The sequence below is a fragment of the Phocoena sinus genome, chromosome 5 (assembly GCF_008692025.1).
Source record: "Phocoena sinus isolate mPhoSin1 chromosome 5, mPhoSin1.pri, whole genome shotgun sequence".
Classification (NCBI taxonomy): Eukaryota; Metazoa; Chordata; class Mammalia; order Artiodactyla; family Phocoenidae; genus Phocoena; species Phocoena sinus.
In genome coordinates, this window is record NC_045767.1 from 77,343,110 (window position 1) to 77,359,406 (window position 16,297).

General features: G+C 43.2%; 1 protein-coding gene across 1 annotated transcript; it reads right to left on the reverse strand.

Annotated features, from left to right (window-relative positions):
• Positions 1–259: 259 nt before the first annotated feature.
• Positions 260–6,938, reverse strand: SPINK2 (serine peptidase inhibitor Kazal type 2). Its single transcript, XM_032633653.1, has 4 exons — positions 6,881–6,938; positions 5,794–5,837; positions 1,081–1,190; positions 260–305 (listed from the first exon to the last, which is right to left on the reverse strand). Exons 1-4 carry the CDS (start codon positions 6,936–6,938, stop codon positions 260–262), a joined length of 258 nt encoding a protein of 85 aa, XP_032489544.1.
• Positions 6,939–16,297: the final 9,359 nt, after the last annotated feature.

The following is a 16,297-nucleotide window of genomic DNA, read 5'->3' on the forward strand; positions in this document are numbered from 1 at the left end:
CCAGCTAAATAAAGCAGCACATAAGTCATCTGGGCAATAAGCTTAACTCAAGGGGCAAAAGCCAAGAAACAAGTATTTTTGTTTGTTTGTTTTAATTATTAGTCACAGTCCATGGCTCTCTTCCATACCTCATCTCAGAAAATGTGGGTTAACATATTTCACGCAAAGTAACATAGGAAAAGAGAAAAAGGGAAGATGAGATGCATTTCGTGTGCAGTTAAAGGTGGTTTCTCCAATTTCTCTTCTGTGAACTGTTCCATTAGCATGGTCCACTTTGGATTATTTTAATATCATGACCACCTTCCCTGCAAAATGAACAACCATAGAAACACATTTATTACCTACCATATTGAAACTGTCCCCCTCTTTGTATTAAAAAGAGCCATGTCATTATACATTAGATTCTTTCCAGGGTGACACTTAATTAGTCATTTTTAAAGCTAAATCTAGGAAATTATGAGGGCGAAAGCCCAACTCTGCCATTTTTTTCCTAACCCAATGGCACAAGGAACTATCCCCAAAGAATCACTCTGAGAAGACCTAGTAATTTCCTGAAGACTGAGTTCAGAGAATGGACCCCTGAAGTACAAAGCAGCATACCTGGAGGGGGAGTCATGATCACCTGAGCTGGTCAGGTATGTTACATGAAGGGCATCAGGTATAATATCAATACACTTATTACTGAGCATTCTAACAGGTAGAGTTATTAAGATCTGTTTTCTGACCAGTAGTGCAGGCTGTGTAGGTCGCCTGTACATACCCTCTGAATTTAATAGAACATTTACTACTCCACAGAGTTTGACTACTAAATATATTCTTAATTTTGGGAAACTACCCATCCCTGGATAGTAACATCACTTCATTATTTGGTCTATAATTGATTAATCACTCACCTCATTCTCTAACCTTGACCTAGAAAATGTACTGAAGGAGTCTGTGTCTTTTTAAATGTCAGTCTTAAAATAGAACTACTTATGTCTCATTTGATTCTTATGTCCAAGAGTCACAACTTCCTAAGTAATAAAAATGCAAGATAAGAACGGAAGAAAACTTGGCTAGTTTATACTGTAAAATTATTACCTGATTTTCATGCACAGAGTACACTCATTGGGATATGTGGACATGTCGCTTCCACACACGGGGTTAAAGTCCCTGGGACATCCTGGTAATTTATACTGATCGCAGTTTGGCTAGAAAAGGGAAAGGAAGACAGAAATTGGAGAATAACTTGAGACGTTCACATCACAAAATAGCTGAGGGGAGGACAAAGTCCCAAGTTTCCCTAGCTTTCCTAGAAACAGCCTACAGAAAGATTTCTATTTTCCACACACAAAAAAAGTTTTTCTAATGCAAAAATCAGATGCAGTGTTGAAGCAAGGGATCAATACCTGCTATGTAAGAAAAGGACCTCGGAGGAAGGTTCTGTCTGGCTGATTTTTAAATGAAAGTCCAAGACATGTCACCAAACCTACTTTACTATCCTCCAGCTTCATAATTTGCTCTTCACTACCACCTCCATGAGAATGTCCTGTTACATTCCACCTAACCCCTGGGCATAATGCCCAGACACACTTGGGAATCCTGTCTGGACTTTTAAGATACTGGCATTTAAGCAACAGTGTTAAAGAAAGCAGTAGGTTCAGAATTAGATCTCAGAAAGATAGGTTAAAGTCCTAACCCCCAGTACCTCAGAATGTGACCATATATGGAAATAGGGTCTTTATATAGGTAATCAACTTAAGGTTAGTAGAATTGGCCTTAATCCAATATGACTGGTGTCCCTATAAAAAGGGAAAATTTGGACACAGAGTCACACACAGAGGGAAGATTGTGTGAAGACATGGAGAGAATGTCATTTACAAGCCAAGGAATGCCTGAGGCTACCAGATACTAGGCGAGAGGAAGAGAACTTCCTCTCTGGGAGGGAAGCAACCCTGCCAACACCTTGAGTTTGGACTTCTAGCCTTGAGAACTGTGAGACAATCCATTTCTGTTGTGTAAGATACTCGGTTTGTGGCTTTATTAACGGCAGCCCTAAGAAACCGATATGGGGTCATGGAACTCAACCCTCAGATTTCATGGAATTGAGGCCAGATAGGTAACATGTCTTGTGCACAGCCACTAGTCTCTAGCAGGGCCAGGACTAGAAATGGTCACAATGGTCACACCATGGTGTGCAGAGTCCCACTTTAATAACAGGTTAAATATATGGCCTGCTGTATTTCTGTTTTGTGTGTGCGTGTATGTTTTAGTAAATAGTGATTACCTTTCCTCACTTCAGAGTAAGTCACACTGTTTAGCACTCTTAATAAATGAATTACACATTTCTACTGACATTATCTGGATTTATAAAGTGCTAAGCAGGGCTGGCCTTGGGCCAAACTCTGAAGTAAGGAAATTTTTTGACCCTTTCCATCCTCCGTTCAGCCCTCTATCTCCATTTTGGAGCCGGATGTGTTTCTTGCAGCTCCAGGCTCACTAAGATGTTGCCTTCCAGGGCTTCCACAGGAGAGTAGATGCCCTCTTATCCAATGAGATTGGGGCAAGTGGTTCTTGGTCATTTAACTGAAAAAGTCAATTAAAGCACATAAACAGTAACAAAAAATATAACATATCCTAAATATTTTATCTTAAAACATATAAATGAAAATAAAATTGCCACTCTTTTGATGTAAGGCAAAGACAGGGCACATGGCCAGCTGTAATGCTACCTACACTAAGATAACCTCCCTTGCAACCAGGTATGACCACATGATCAAGATCAGGCTGATGGGATACAAGTGGAATTATTGTGTAGTAGCATCTGGGAACCTTCTTCAAAAGAAAGTTGGTACCTGTCCTCTGCTTCTCCCAATTTTTATTCTCCTTTGTCCATTCCTCCATCCTGCTCCTGGGTGCATGGAGCACTACTTTTTATCTTACAGACCAGGAAGACAAAAGCCACATCCTAAGATGGCAGCTCTGTGAGCTGTTATTTTGAGTCGTTGTTTCTTGCAGCTGAATCTAATCCTACCTGACACAAGACGACTTTTCCTATGAATGTTTCAACTAGAGTTTTGTGTACTAACACTGCAAAAATCATACCCACAATAAATCACCTATGATTTCTTGTTTTGATTTCTTTAAAATGGAATTTCTCAACCCCATTCGTATTTTGGACCAGATAATTCTTTGCTGTGTGAGGCTGTGCACTGTAGGATATTTAGTACCATCTCTGTTCTCTATCCACTAGATGCCAGTGACAACTCCCTGGTCATGACAATCAAAATGTCTGCTGGGGGGTAAAACTGCCCCTTTTTAAATATGGTGAGACTTTATAGACACTGGCACAGCAAGGTAATGTACAATTAAAAAAAATAATTCCCCAATTATTTTCAGTTGTTTTGCCTACACCTAATTCAATTTGTTTTTAGCATTTTGTCTTTCAAAAGCATTTGACTCATTTCTCATAAACAGCTTTATTTCTCTACACTCATGTTTATGCTGTCTTTACATTTTTAATTAAAATAGGACTGGCAACTGGCATAATAGGCTTGTGAACACACACACCTGAGTCTTGGTCAGCACATAACACCACTGTTGGAAAATAAGCTTTACTGGAATACAGGAGGGTAGTTAAGCAAGAAGGTAACCTGTCTATAACCAGTGTGTAATCGATCTTCTGTGGGAATCATTCAGAGAGAAAGGAGAGGGTCGTATGTGAGTCTGCTTAAATGCAGGTTGCCTGATTGAGTTTTTACTGTTATTATCCCCCATTTTCTGAAAGAAAATGAAACCCAAGAAAACGGAGTCATCTGAGCAAAAGTAATATTGGGCACCCATTAAGTGCTGAAGGCTGGGTATCAAATAACAAATAAGACATCATCCATGACCACAGGAGTATACCGCCTACTAGGGAAAGACAGGCTATTACAATTCAGTGCTATGATGGGCTAGTGAAGAGCACCAATCTGGAGTCAGAATGCCTGGGTTGGACCCATAGTTGCACCATTTCCATGTGACCTTGCAAGGGGATAATAATGGTACCTACTTCATAGTGCTGTGAAAAGTTAAATGAGGGAATTCCCTGGTTGTCCAGTGGTTAGGACTTCACACTTTCAGTGCCAAGGGCCTGGGTTCAATCCCTGGTTGGGGAACTAAGATCCCACAAGCCTTGTTGCGTGGCCAAAAAAAAAAAAAAATTAAATGACTTATTCTATATAAAGAATTTAGAACAGTGCTTGGCACATAGTAAATGGTATCTAAACATTTAGTGTTGAAGAAAATCAGAATGTCACCCCCAAAATATGGCTCTATGACATAAAAATTATTGTGAGCTAAAGGCAGTTAATATGCAGCTCTCTCTCTCTCTCTCTTCCCCTTTTCTGCCTAAAGGCAGGATATAAATTCTCCTTTACTGGAGATGACTCTGGACTCTTATCAGCCCAGAAATGGCACCTGAGGAATCTGCAAACAAACCTTACTTCATTAGTTTCCTCCCACTATTTTTCTTCCCACTGTTTGCCACCCTTGGAAGCCTAAAACCATTTTCCTTTGTCCTGTCATTTATCTACAATCTTATTGCTCTCTGGTAAAGATGCTATCTATATAAGGCAGATTTCTAAGCCACCTCTTTGAGTTACTCATCTCTTGAGTGCTCCCATGTGTATGCACAATGCACTTGTTAATAAACGTTTGTTTATTTTTCTCTTGTTAACCTGTCCTTTGTTATAGGGGCCCCAGCTGAGAACTTAGAAGCGTAGAGGAAAGATATTTTTCCTCCCTACACTAGCATGGTGGTGATGATAATGCAGTGTAGTTTGAATGGAGGCACAGAGAAAGTCCATGTATGTCTGCTTTGGAGGAAAAAAAACAGGGTGGGAAGATTCCTGGAAAAGGTCTACACTGAATTGCATACTGAAAGTTACCTAACCCACGGAGGTCAATATCCCCATATGTAAAATAATAATATCTATCTGTCTTACAAGGTCATTGTGAGAATTGAGAGACTGCATATACAAATGGACAGTGTCAGACCACATATTAAAATAGAACTCTGACCCATAACCTGTAGCAACTTGCCTAGGAAACCAACCCATTACTTAGAATAACCAACCCAAGAAGCCAACCTGCTATAAATTAGACTCGTCAGAAGTCAGATGGTTATCTCTAGTGACAATCCAATAAGCCAAAGAGTAAGCTCTGTAACGATGGGCCAAAATGGCCAGGACTTGATTAATAACTGATAGTTTCCCTAAATTTTTGTTCCTGCTTCCAACTTAGGACCAATCAGAGAAAGCCAATATGCCCTCCTAACCAATCACATAGGATTCCTGCCTTTAGTTACCCACTTACAGCCTCCCCATGCCAACAGTCTTGATCAGGGCACACCTGATTTCTTCCCTTTTTCCCACTTTAAAGCTTTCCCACTCCTCTGCCTTTGAGTCTCTGCCAAAATGCAGGTGATATGCCTGATTCACTTGCTTCAACAAGCTCTGAATAACTAGCTTTTGCTTCTCATTTGGTCGACCTTCACTTGCCTACACAGAATTTAATTTGATAATATACATAAAATGTCTAGTACAAGGTGTAACTATTAGGGAAACAAAGCCCTGAGGCCTTCAAGGCCTGAGCTATTGTCAACCAAATTTTACATCGTGATCCGCATCAAAAAGCCTGCCTGAGAATCTGGTTTCTAAAGAAGCAGTCCACTGTTTCGAAAGTGGCAGGTCAGACCTGAAAACCAGCCCCCAACCCAAACTGTTGAGGGCTTCGCTGTATCAGTAGAAACAATACAAGTGGTTTCCTACTTACTGTTCTGTATTCTGAAGGGTGAGCAGACTGAGTGTTCAAAGAGGCTGCAAGAAGGAAACAGACACTTTAAAGCATGGGGTTAATAAAGGTCAATTCTTGTTCATAAGGGTTTTTTAAAATTCAGCTTGTGATTTATAAGGGCCATGTGTCTCCCTTTCCCTCCGATGCCTAGTTTCTTTGAACCCCCCCTAAGAAGTATGTTCAGTTGTGTTCTGGCACCTCTCCTAGCGGGCACAAAGAGAACATTTGGTACCGGTTCCGTAACGGACCACGCTAATAGGATTGCTTGAGAAACTTTGGAGCCACCAAATAAAAGTTAGAGAAGAAACTCAATAATTCACGATGTTCTTTTCCTCTGTGGCTCGAGGTAATAAATGCAAAATTTGACATTAGGTGTTACCACTTTAACTCCATTTTTTTTTTTTTTTTTTTTCAGTACGTGGGCCTCTCACTGCCATGGCCTCTCCCGTTGCGGAGCACAGGCTCCGGACGCGCAGGCTCAGCGGCCATGGCTCACGGGCCCAGCCGCCCCACGGCATGTGGGATCTTCCCGGACCAGGGCACGAACCCGTGTCCCCTGCATCGGTAGGCAGACTCTCAACCACTGCGCCACTAGGGTAAGCCCTTAACTCCATTTTAAATGGGCATCAAGTCTGGCTGGACTAAGGCCCCTTTCTCATGAGCCCCAGAGTGCCTGGCGCCCTTGGCATTCACAATTCCTGATTCCTGTACATCTCCTGCTGAGGCTCTGTAGGGCCCCTGGTACATAAAAACCCAACTCCCGATCTTGGGCTCCAGGAAATCTGCTTTAAGGGAGAAAGAGCAGACAGCAGGGTCACTAAGAAGATGCTGGGAACGAAGCCCAAGCAAGAACTAAAGAGGGTTGCTGGCTTCACAGCGCCAGCCCCGCACACCCCCAAGTTCGTGTCCCTAGACAACCGCGGGGCGGGCCTGGAACCGCCAGTAACGGCTGTGCGGAGGGACGCCAAGGCCGTCCGGACCCGGGCAGGGGCAGTCTCCAGCGAGACCCCCTCTCGGTAACTCCTCGGCCGGTCCTCCGCGGAGCAGGCCCACAGGTGAGCGTTACCTGCCGAGTCCCAGCAGACCAGGAGCAACAGCCCCAAACGCAGGGCCTCGAGCGCCATCCTCCCTCCGCGGCCGGCGGTCGGGTCCCTGCGCTCCAGCGCCCGTGCGACACGGAGAGTGCCCTCGGGTCGGACACGCGACAGGGTGGGGTGAAGGAGAGGCGGGTAAGAGGAGGAAGAATGGAGCAGGTAGGAGGAGGGGGGAGGGGCAGGAAAGGACGCACGGGGGGAGGGGGAGGGGAAGGCAGAGGAGGGGTGGCGGCTAGCCCCCCATCTCCGCAGCCCGCTGAGGATGAGAGTAAGCAGTTAGAGGGCCACCTCTCCCTGCAGCAAACAAGAACCTTGTAAGAGCCCTGGATAAGCTTGTGGGCTCTCAGTCAACCTCAGTTTCTTAAGCATCTGTTCTGTACCAAGCAGTGTTTGGGGCTGAACTTAAAAGCGTCCCTGCTGTCTAGAAGCTTTCCAGTGTAGGTGTTGGGGGAGAGGTAACAGAGGGAACTCCAAAACAAGTGAATACAATAATTTCGAAAATTAAGTGCTAGAGAGTTGAGAACGGGGAGAAGACTTTCCATTGGGAGGTCAGGAAAGGCCTTTCAGAGGTAGTTGAGCTGAAAGCTGAAGGATGAGAAGGAAGCCTGGTGAAGACCCTGGGGACAAGTATTCCAGGCTCAAGGAAAAGCGAGTGCGGAAAACTAGAGGCAGGAACAAACTCAGTGTGTTCAGCTGGAGCCCTAGGTGAGGGAGGGGGAACGGGGAGGGAGATGGAACCACAAGGTCATGAACATGTGTGGTCATGTAGGCCATGATAAGGGGTTTGGATTTGTTCCTGTTGCAGTGGGAAGCCAGTGGAGGCTTTTAAGCAGGGGCATGGCCCTGATACTTACGTCTTAAGAGATCGGATGAAGAATGGAGGAGACAGGTAAGAGTGGAGGCGGGGGTGGGGGGGGGTGCGGAGAAATTCGGTGGCTTTTACAGTAATCCAGGTAAGGGATGGTGGCAGCTTGAACTGGTGGCTAACAGGGGACTGGTGAGATGTGGTCAGATTCAGGATGTCTTTTGGAGGCAGAACCAATTGGAGTGAAGAGAAGAATCAAGGATGCTTCCTGGGATTTTGTCCTAAACAGATGGGTGTGTGGTGATGCCATTTCTGTGATGAAGAATGTTTGGAGAGGATGCCTATTAGACCTCCAAGTGGACATGTAGACAAGGCAGTTGGAATTACAAATTTGGAGCTAGAGATATAAATGCAGAAGTCATCAGCATATCAATGGTATGCTGACCCAAAGCCCAGGGGAAGAGTACCACGTGGGTCAGAGGTCAGAGCCCTGGGGCACTACTATGTGCAGAACTCTGACAGATATGGAGAACAAGGAACAAGCCAGTGAAGGAGGAAGAAAACCAAACTAGAGTCTGGGGTTGCTGAACTGTGGAGCAGCAGTGCTACCACGTCAGTCGCCGCTGCAAGGCTGGGAATTAGGAGGACTGAGCATCGTCATGAGCTTTGGCGAGATTGTAGTCACTGACGACCCTGATAAGATCTTTTTCAGAGAAGTGATGGGTTCCAGAGCCCAAATGGCCTGGTTGAAGGGATGAGGTGAGAAAGTGGTGACAGAGAGTGTAGACAGTCCTTGTGAGTTTTGCTATGAAAGGGGAGCCAGAGGTGGGCAGTGAGTAGCCTATGAAACTTCCGAGTCTTCTGGGGCTCATGTCAAAAACCCTCAAGTATCTTCCCAGCTCCGTTGTCTTAGGAGGAAATCAAAGTTCTTACTGTGGCCGCCAAGGCCTCTGCTGGTCTCTTACTGCTCTCCCCTGACTCACTCTTCCCCAGCCCCACCCGGCTCCCTGTTCCCACCCTAGTGCCTTTGCACTTGCCTTTCCCTCTGCTTACATAACTATGGAGCTCCCTCCTTCCCTTCCTTCTGTTGCAGCTCACATGTCCCCATATCAGAAGTGCCTTCCCTGACCATCCTATAAAACCATAGTGCCCCTCCTTTCTATTCTCCTTAGCCTGCCTTATTTTCCCTCCCCCATAAGGTTTATCTCAACTTGACTTTAAAAAAATTTATTTATCACATCCTCATGTCAGTTCCTAAAGGGGAGTGATTCTTTTTTGGTTCATGGCATATTTCCAGCACCTAGAAGAGTACTGCTCAACAAATATTTGTTAAATGAATAAATGGATTCCTACGGAGTCGGGACCTTAGCTTACCTAAAAGTATGGTCCACAGAAAAAAAAAACCACCAGCATGCATAAACAAAATGGCTCTTTGGTTAAGAAGGAATTAAACCTTGATTTCTGGTTTTACATGCATTCATTTCTTAGTATAACATGGCTATAAAGAGTTTTGCAGTCAGATACTTGCTCTGCAAGTTACTTTACAAGCTCTGAATCTCAGAGCTTCCACTTTTGCCTTCCCTCTATAAAATGGGTATTATAATCATATAATCTTGGGAGTATTAAATGAGAACATGTACATAAAGAACTTAGGACACAGTGGACTCAATAAATTTTTGTCTCTTGCCATCTTCTCCATGATGGCATCTGTAACAAAGACAGTTATTCAGTTTGTAAGTGATTATGCACCTGCCCTGAACTCACATAACATTGGCCACTGTGTTGTTACAGAGCTGGACATCACGAGCCTATAGGCAGTGACATTTTCTATTTCTCTTACTTCTCTAACCCTAGTGCCTAGCACTGTGCCTGACACAAGCTCAATAAATATTTGGTGAATAAGTAAATCTTTGAAATATTAAACTGACATCACAACAGGAAAATAGACCAAAAAGAGGAAGACATAGGACCCAGGAAACAGGAATTCCAACCCAAGAGAGAAGCAAAGAAATTAGTAGGCAGCAGTTTAGCAGTCCTAGAGTTCAGCCAATCCAGAATGGAACAAGCAAGAGGCCCCTGGAGGCAGGTTCTAGAGGAGGAAGTAGATAGAATAAGAAATGTGTCTTACAGTAATTGAGATGAGATTGACATCAAAGGGGTAAAGTTTAGGGATTGATGTGCAACAAGTACATAGAAAACTAAGCAAATAAAAAAGACAGTAATTGGCTTCAGGAAAAACAAAGTTGTTCAAAGTTGTTCAGTCATTGATCTATCCAAAAGTATGATTCACTATTTTGGGAGAATGGGAGGCGAAGAAGTGTGTATGTGGGTAATGCGAGTGATGGGAGGTATGACAGAGTTACGTCTTTCATAGTAAAAATCAAGGGATGAAATCTAAACCTGAAAAACCAAGAAGAAGCATTATATACATATTATTTAGAGATGGGAAGTTAACTGCTCAAATAATTAGTTAAAAGAGTACAAATTGGAGGGGCTTCCCTGGTGGCGCAGTGGTTGAGAGTCCGCCTGCCAATGCAGAGGACGTGGGTTCGTGCCCCAGTCCGGGAGAATCCTACATGTGGCGGAGTGGCTGGGCTCGTGAGCCATGGCCGCTGAGCCTGCACATCCGGAGCCTGTGCTCCGCAACAGGAGAGGCCACGGCAGTGAGAGGCCCGCATACCGCAAAAAAAAAAAAAAAAAAAAAAAAAATACAAATTGGATTCTTCCAGGAATTGGAAAATGAGGCAGGAGGGATGGAGTACAAGCAGCCCACTGCTACTTTCTTAACAAACAGTGCATGTGTCATGGGCTGAACTGGGTCTCTGCCCCAAAGTTACATTGAAGTCCTAACACCAAGTACCTCAGAATGTGACCATATTTGGGGATTTAATTAAGTTAAAATGGGGTCATTAGAGTGGACCCTAATCCAATATGACTGGTGTCCTTATAAAAAGATATTAGGACACAGACAACACAGAAGGATGAGCATGTGAGGACACAGAGAGAAGATGGCCATCTGAAAGACAAGGACGGAGGCATCGGAAGGAAACAAACCTTGATCTTTGACATCTAGCCTCCAGAACTGTAAGATAATACATTTTTGTTGTTTAAGCTACCTGGTCTGTGATATTTTGCTAGGACAGCCCTAGCAAACTAATACAACATGTACAATGTTTAAAAAATTAAAAGTATCATTTTGTATTACAAGAATAATATTTTAAGAAATTAGCAAAAAAAAAAAAAAAGAAAGGTTATTCTGAGACTCATTCGTCAATGACCTCTAAAAGTAACTAGTATAGTATGAGAACATTTATTTACTGATTATTTTTTTTTCCCTTGAGAAACTCCCTTTGATATATTGACTGATTCTACAATACATACAAATTTTTGTGGCTATTCAGCAAACCTTAATGAGAGGTTTAGAGATGAGAAATAATTTGCCCAAAGAGGCACAACAAGTTAGTACATTGGCAGATCTGTTTCTTTTCTGCCTCCTATATCTGTGTGTCAGTGTTGATCTGTGACTCCCTGGTTCAGTCCAGGTCTAGTCTGGAAAATACAGTCTACATCAAACAAAAAGATTCCTAAGCCCAAGCAGGTAGTTCACTCATTTGAAATAACACATGCCCTTCATCCACATTCCCGCATAATCACAGAAGTGGGACTAGGCCAAGTAAGTAACTCTATGAAAACTATCTTGTATTTCCTCCCTCAGCTCTTTGTTTAGTTGGGCTCCGCTCTATTTTGTGATGTCTACTGCCATCTAGTGTAAATGAATTGACATTTTTAACTAGTGCCTCATTTTTAGGGTACTTTAGTTTTCGAAGAGCTCTCATTTTATCTTCACAATAACCTATGAAGTAGACATTGTTATTCCATTTGGCTTTAACTTTTTAGAAACACTTAATATTATTGAGTTTATTGTGCTTCAGACACTATACATGAATGATCTTATTTATTCCCCGTATCAATTTTTTTTTAATTTATTTATTTTATGTGGCATTGGGTCTTCGTTGCTGTGCGCAGGCTTTCTTTAGTTGCAGCGAGCGGGGGCTACTCTTCGTTGTGGTGTGCGGGCTTCTCATTGCAGTGGCTTCTCTTGTTGCGGAGCACAGGCTCTAGGTGTGCGAGCTTCAGTAGTTGTGGCTCACAGGCTCTAGAGCACAGGCTCAGTAGTTGTGGCTCACAGGCTTAGTTGCTCCACCGCATGTGGGATCTTCCCGGACCAGGGCTCGAACCTGTGTCCCCTGCATTGGCAGGTGGATTCTTAACCACTGCGCCACCAGGGAACCCACCCCCCTTTTCAATTTTGTGTGATCTGTGCATATTGCCTATGTTGTTATCCCATTTACAGATGAGCAATCTAAGGCTTAGAGAATTTAAGCCTTAGATTTAAACCTCAGTAGGAATCAGGATTCAAACCCAGGGGAGGCACACATCACTAATACAAACCTTCTCCCCCTCCTTCTCCTTCTCCTTTTCCCTTTCCTCCTCCTCCATTTTCTTCTTCTCCTCTTCTCCTTCCCCTTCTTCATCTTCATCTTCATTATAGCAAACATTGTGATTATGTGCCAGGCATTTTCCTAAGTCCTGTACAGGTATTATATAACTTAATCCTCACAACAACTCTTATGAATTAAGTATAATTATTATTCCCATTTCATAGATGAGGAAATCAAGGCATAGAGCAGTTAAGCAAGTTAACTGAAGTCATCAGCTAGTGAAAGCGTAGCCAGAATTGGAACCCAGAGACTTTTGGGTTTTATTTTTATTTTTATTTATTTATTTGTTTATTTTTGGCCACGCCGCACAGCTTGTGAGATCTTAGTTCTCCAACCAGGGATTTAACCTGGGCTCTGGCAGTGAAAGTAGCAAGTCCTAACCACTGGACCACCAGGGAATTCCCTGTTTTAATATTTTGTTTTCTAGCTTTATTGAGCTGTCACTGACATATAACATTGTGCAAGTTTAAGTATACAGTGTGATGATTTGATACACATAATATATGTGAAATGATTACCACAAAATAGTTAATACATCCATCACCTCACATAATCACAAATTGCGTGTGTGTGTGTGATGAGAACATTTAAAATCTATAATCTCAGCAATTTTCAAGTATATGATACAGTATTGTTAATCGTAGTCACCATGCTGTACGTTAGATCCCCAGAGCTTTCTCATCTCATAACTGGAAGTTTGTACCCTTTGACCAACATCTTCCCATTTCCCCACCCATACAGCCCCTGGCAACCACCATTCTTATTCTCTATTTCTATGAGTTTGGGTTTCTTTTATATTCCATGTGTACGTGAGGTCATACAGTGTTTGTCTTTCTCTGTCTGACTTGCTTCACTCACCACACCACAGGGCCCTCAGGGGAACCCCAGGGAGCATTATATTATTCCAGACCCCACGCTCTCAACAGTAAGCAGTTTCAGAAGTAATTTGTCTCCTCATTACAAAATTAATACATATTTATAAAACCAGAAAGAAAAAAATCACTCAAAATTCTGTCTCCCGGAACTTCCCTGGTGGTCCAATGGTTGAGACTCTGCACTCATTCCCAATGCAGGGGGCCCGGGTTCGATCCCTGGTCAGGGAACTAGATCCCACATGCGTGCTGCAACAAAGATCCCGCATGCCGCAACTAAGACCCGGCACAGTCAAATAAACAAATACTAAAAAAATAGGGCTTCCCTTGGTGGCGCAGTGGTTGAGAGTCCACCTGCCGATGCAGGGGACACGGGTTCGTGCCCCAGTCCGGGAAGATCCCACGTGCCGCAGAGCGGCTGGGCCCGTGAGCCATGGCCGCTAAGCCTGCGCGTCTGGAGCCTGTGCTCCGCAATGGGAGAGGCCACAACAGTGAGAGGCCCGTGTACCGCAAAAATAAATAAATAGATAGATAGATAAATAAATAAAATAAAAAATAAAAAATTCTGTCTCCCAAACACAATCAAAATTAATATTTGGTGTCTTACTCCTAGCCATAATTCTAAGCTACTTTGATTTTAATATAGCTGTGATTATACTATAAAAACCATTTTGGGCTGTTTCTTTTATTTAACGTTTTAACTTAGGCATTTCCAATATCCCCAAACTCTTCATAATTGTTACTGTGAATAGGTCCTTTATTAACATTATAACTTGTGTAATGCCTTCTATGGGTCAGGTACTGGTGTAAGGAATTTCTATGTATTTATTCCTTTAATCTTCACAGCAAACCCCTTAAGATAGAGAGTATTTTTAGCCCTATTTAGATGGGGAAACTGAGACACAGCTGGTTAGTGACGCAGCTTGGATATGAACCTCCACAGTCTATGCCATCATCTAACTGAGGAAGCAAGGATTTAAATTGTTTATATTTTGAATCAGTTACTAAAAAGCACATGGAGAAGCACTAACAGTTTTACCATTAAATTGTAAGAAACATTTATGCAAAAAATAATGATGGTGATTAATGTGTTACTTATTAAGAGGCAAAATTTGCATATAATTAGATAAAGCCCAGAAAATAGAGGAGAGTATTAATAGTCAACCATTTATCAAGTAATAGCTATGTACTTTTACATATGTTATCTCTAATCTTCACTGTGACCCTGTGAAATAGTTAATATTATTTCCTGTTCATATAATGAGGAAAGGAAACCAGAGAGGAGTAATTTGCTCAAGATCACAAAGCTAATATGTGCTGAAGCTGGGTTCACTCACAGATTTTTTTACTTTAACCTTAAGTTCTCATCTGCAAGCTAAACTCTAGAGCTGCATTTTCTAATACTGTAGGAATTAGCCATGTGGCTATTGAACACTTGAAATGTGGCTGGTGTGAAGTGAGATGTGGTGTAAGGTTAAAATACACACTGAATTTAAAAAACTTAACAGAAAAAGGAGTGTAAAATATTTCACTGATTTTTATATGGATTACACGTTGAAATTATAACCGTTTGTATTTATTGAGTTCAATAAACTATGATGACAATTAATTTCACATGTTTCTTTTCACTTTTAAATGTGGCTGCTAGAAATTTCAGATTACACACATGGCACACATATTTCTGTTGCTTAGTGCTGCCATAGACCAGCACCTCTTAAACTTTAATGTGTAGATGAATCACTTGGGGATCTGAATTAAAATACAGATTCTGGACTTCCCTGGTGGCGCAGTGGTTAAGAATCCGCCTGCCAAGGCAGGGGACATGAGTTCGAGCCCTGGTCCGAGAAGATCCCACATGCCACGGAGCATCTAAGCCCGTGCGCCACAACTACTGAAGCCCGCATGCCTAGAGCCCATGCTCTGCAACAAGAGAAGCCCGCGCATGGCAATGAAGCGTAGCCCAGGCTCACTGCAACTAGAGAAAGCCCGTGCGCAGCAACTGAAGACCCAAAGCAGCCAAAAAAATAAAAAACAATAAATCAATAAATTAAAAAATAAATAAAATAAAATACAGATTCTGATGCAGGAAGTCCAGGGTAGGACCTAAGATTCTGCCTTTCTAAGGCACTCTCAATGAAACCAATGCTGCTGGTCCAGGTGGAACACGTTGAGGAGCAAGGCTCTAGATGGGAGGGAGGCGGGGGAGATCAGCATTAGAACCCTTAGCAACACCTGTGTTTGGGGGAATAAAGGGAGGCTCCAAGCGGGGAAGGGGAGAGGTGGCCTGAGAAGGTCCTTGCAGAGCCAGGACGGTGTGTTGTTGGGGAGGCCAGGGTGGCAGCATATCAAGGCGAAATAATCAACAGCAACGCCTGTGAAGAGACTAATCGGGGCCTTGCTGGTTTGTCGACGAAGACGCTGCTGATGAATGCAGCGAGGACAGTTTCCGTGAGTAATGAAAACGGGAAGCAGATGTCAGAATGTTGGGGAATAGGACAAGTGGACCTGGTCGCTCTCTTTTTTCCTAGAATGACAGGGAAAAAACAGTAGCTAAGGCTGATGTCAGGGGCAAGTGAGAGAAAGTGGGATGAGGAGTGTAATGGATTATGGGGACACTTGTTTGGTTTGATTTTGCAGGGGGGAGACCTGAGTCTATGACTTATGCAGAAAGGGAAGGGTGTGAGGGAGAAGTTGGCCCAGAGAACATGGGCAACTTCTCTCCTAAGTAACGGAACGGCCTCACTGAATGTCAGCTGTGAGGCCGTGCCAGGAATAAATATGACACAGCCTCTAGCTTCAAGGATCTCACAGTCTCGAGTACTAAGAGACCTGTGTGCCCCTTCCGTGAAGGCAGTAAAGCTGGCATGGGTTAGTGATGAGCAGTCTCTTCTACATAAGGCCCAAATCAGGAAAGATGTATATGATCCCCAATTTTCCTCACAGTTACATTTAAGCATTCTATATTTCTTGTATGGTCAGGCCACCCAAGATGGCTGTTCTCTTGCTCTCTGTACATCCCCTGCTGACCAGTACCTGCTTCACCTATACCCTACTCACCTGACCGACCTTCATAGGTTCTTGCCGGGGCCCCAGCTGGTGATTGTCCTTATCAAAGGGGCAGTGAGGGGTGGGCCTCTGCTGGTTTCCCTACTGATGAGCCAACCTGACTTAATTCCCCCTGTAACTGGTAACCTCCCTTCCCCCTCCCTA

Coding starts and splice junctions, on each gene's coding strand:
- SPINK2 (XM_032633653.1), bottom strand. CDS start 6,938: ATGGCGCTCGAGGCCCTGCGTTTGGGGCTGTTGCTCCTGGTCTGCTGG. Junction 5,838..6,880: donor GGTCTGCTGGGACTCGGCAG/GTAACGCTCACC, acceptor TCCTTCTTGCAG/CCTCTTTGAACACTCAGTCT. Junction 1,191..5,793: donor ACCCTTCAGAATACAGAACA/GTAAGTAGGAAA, acceptor TCCCTTTTCTAG/CCAAACTGCGATCAGTATAA.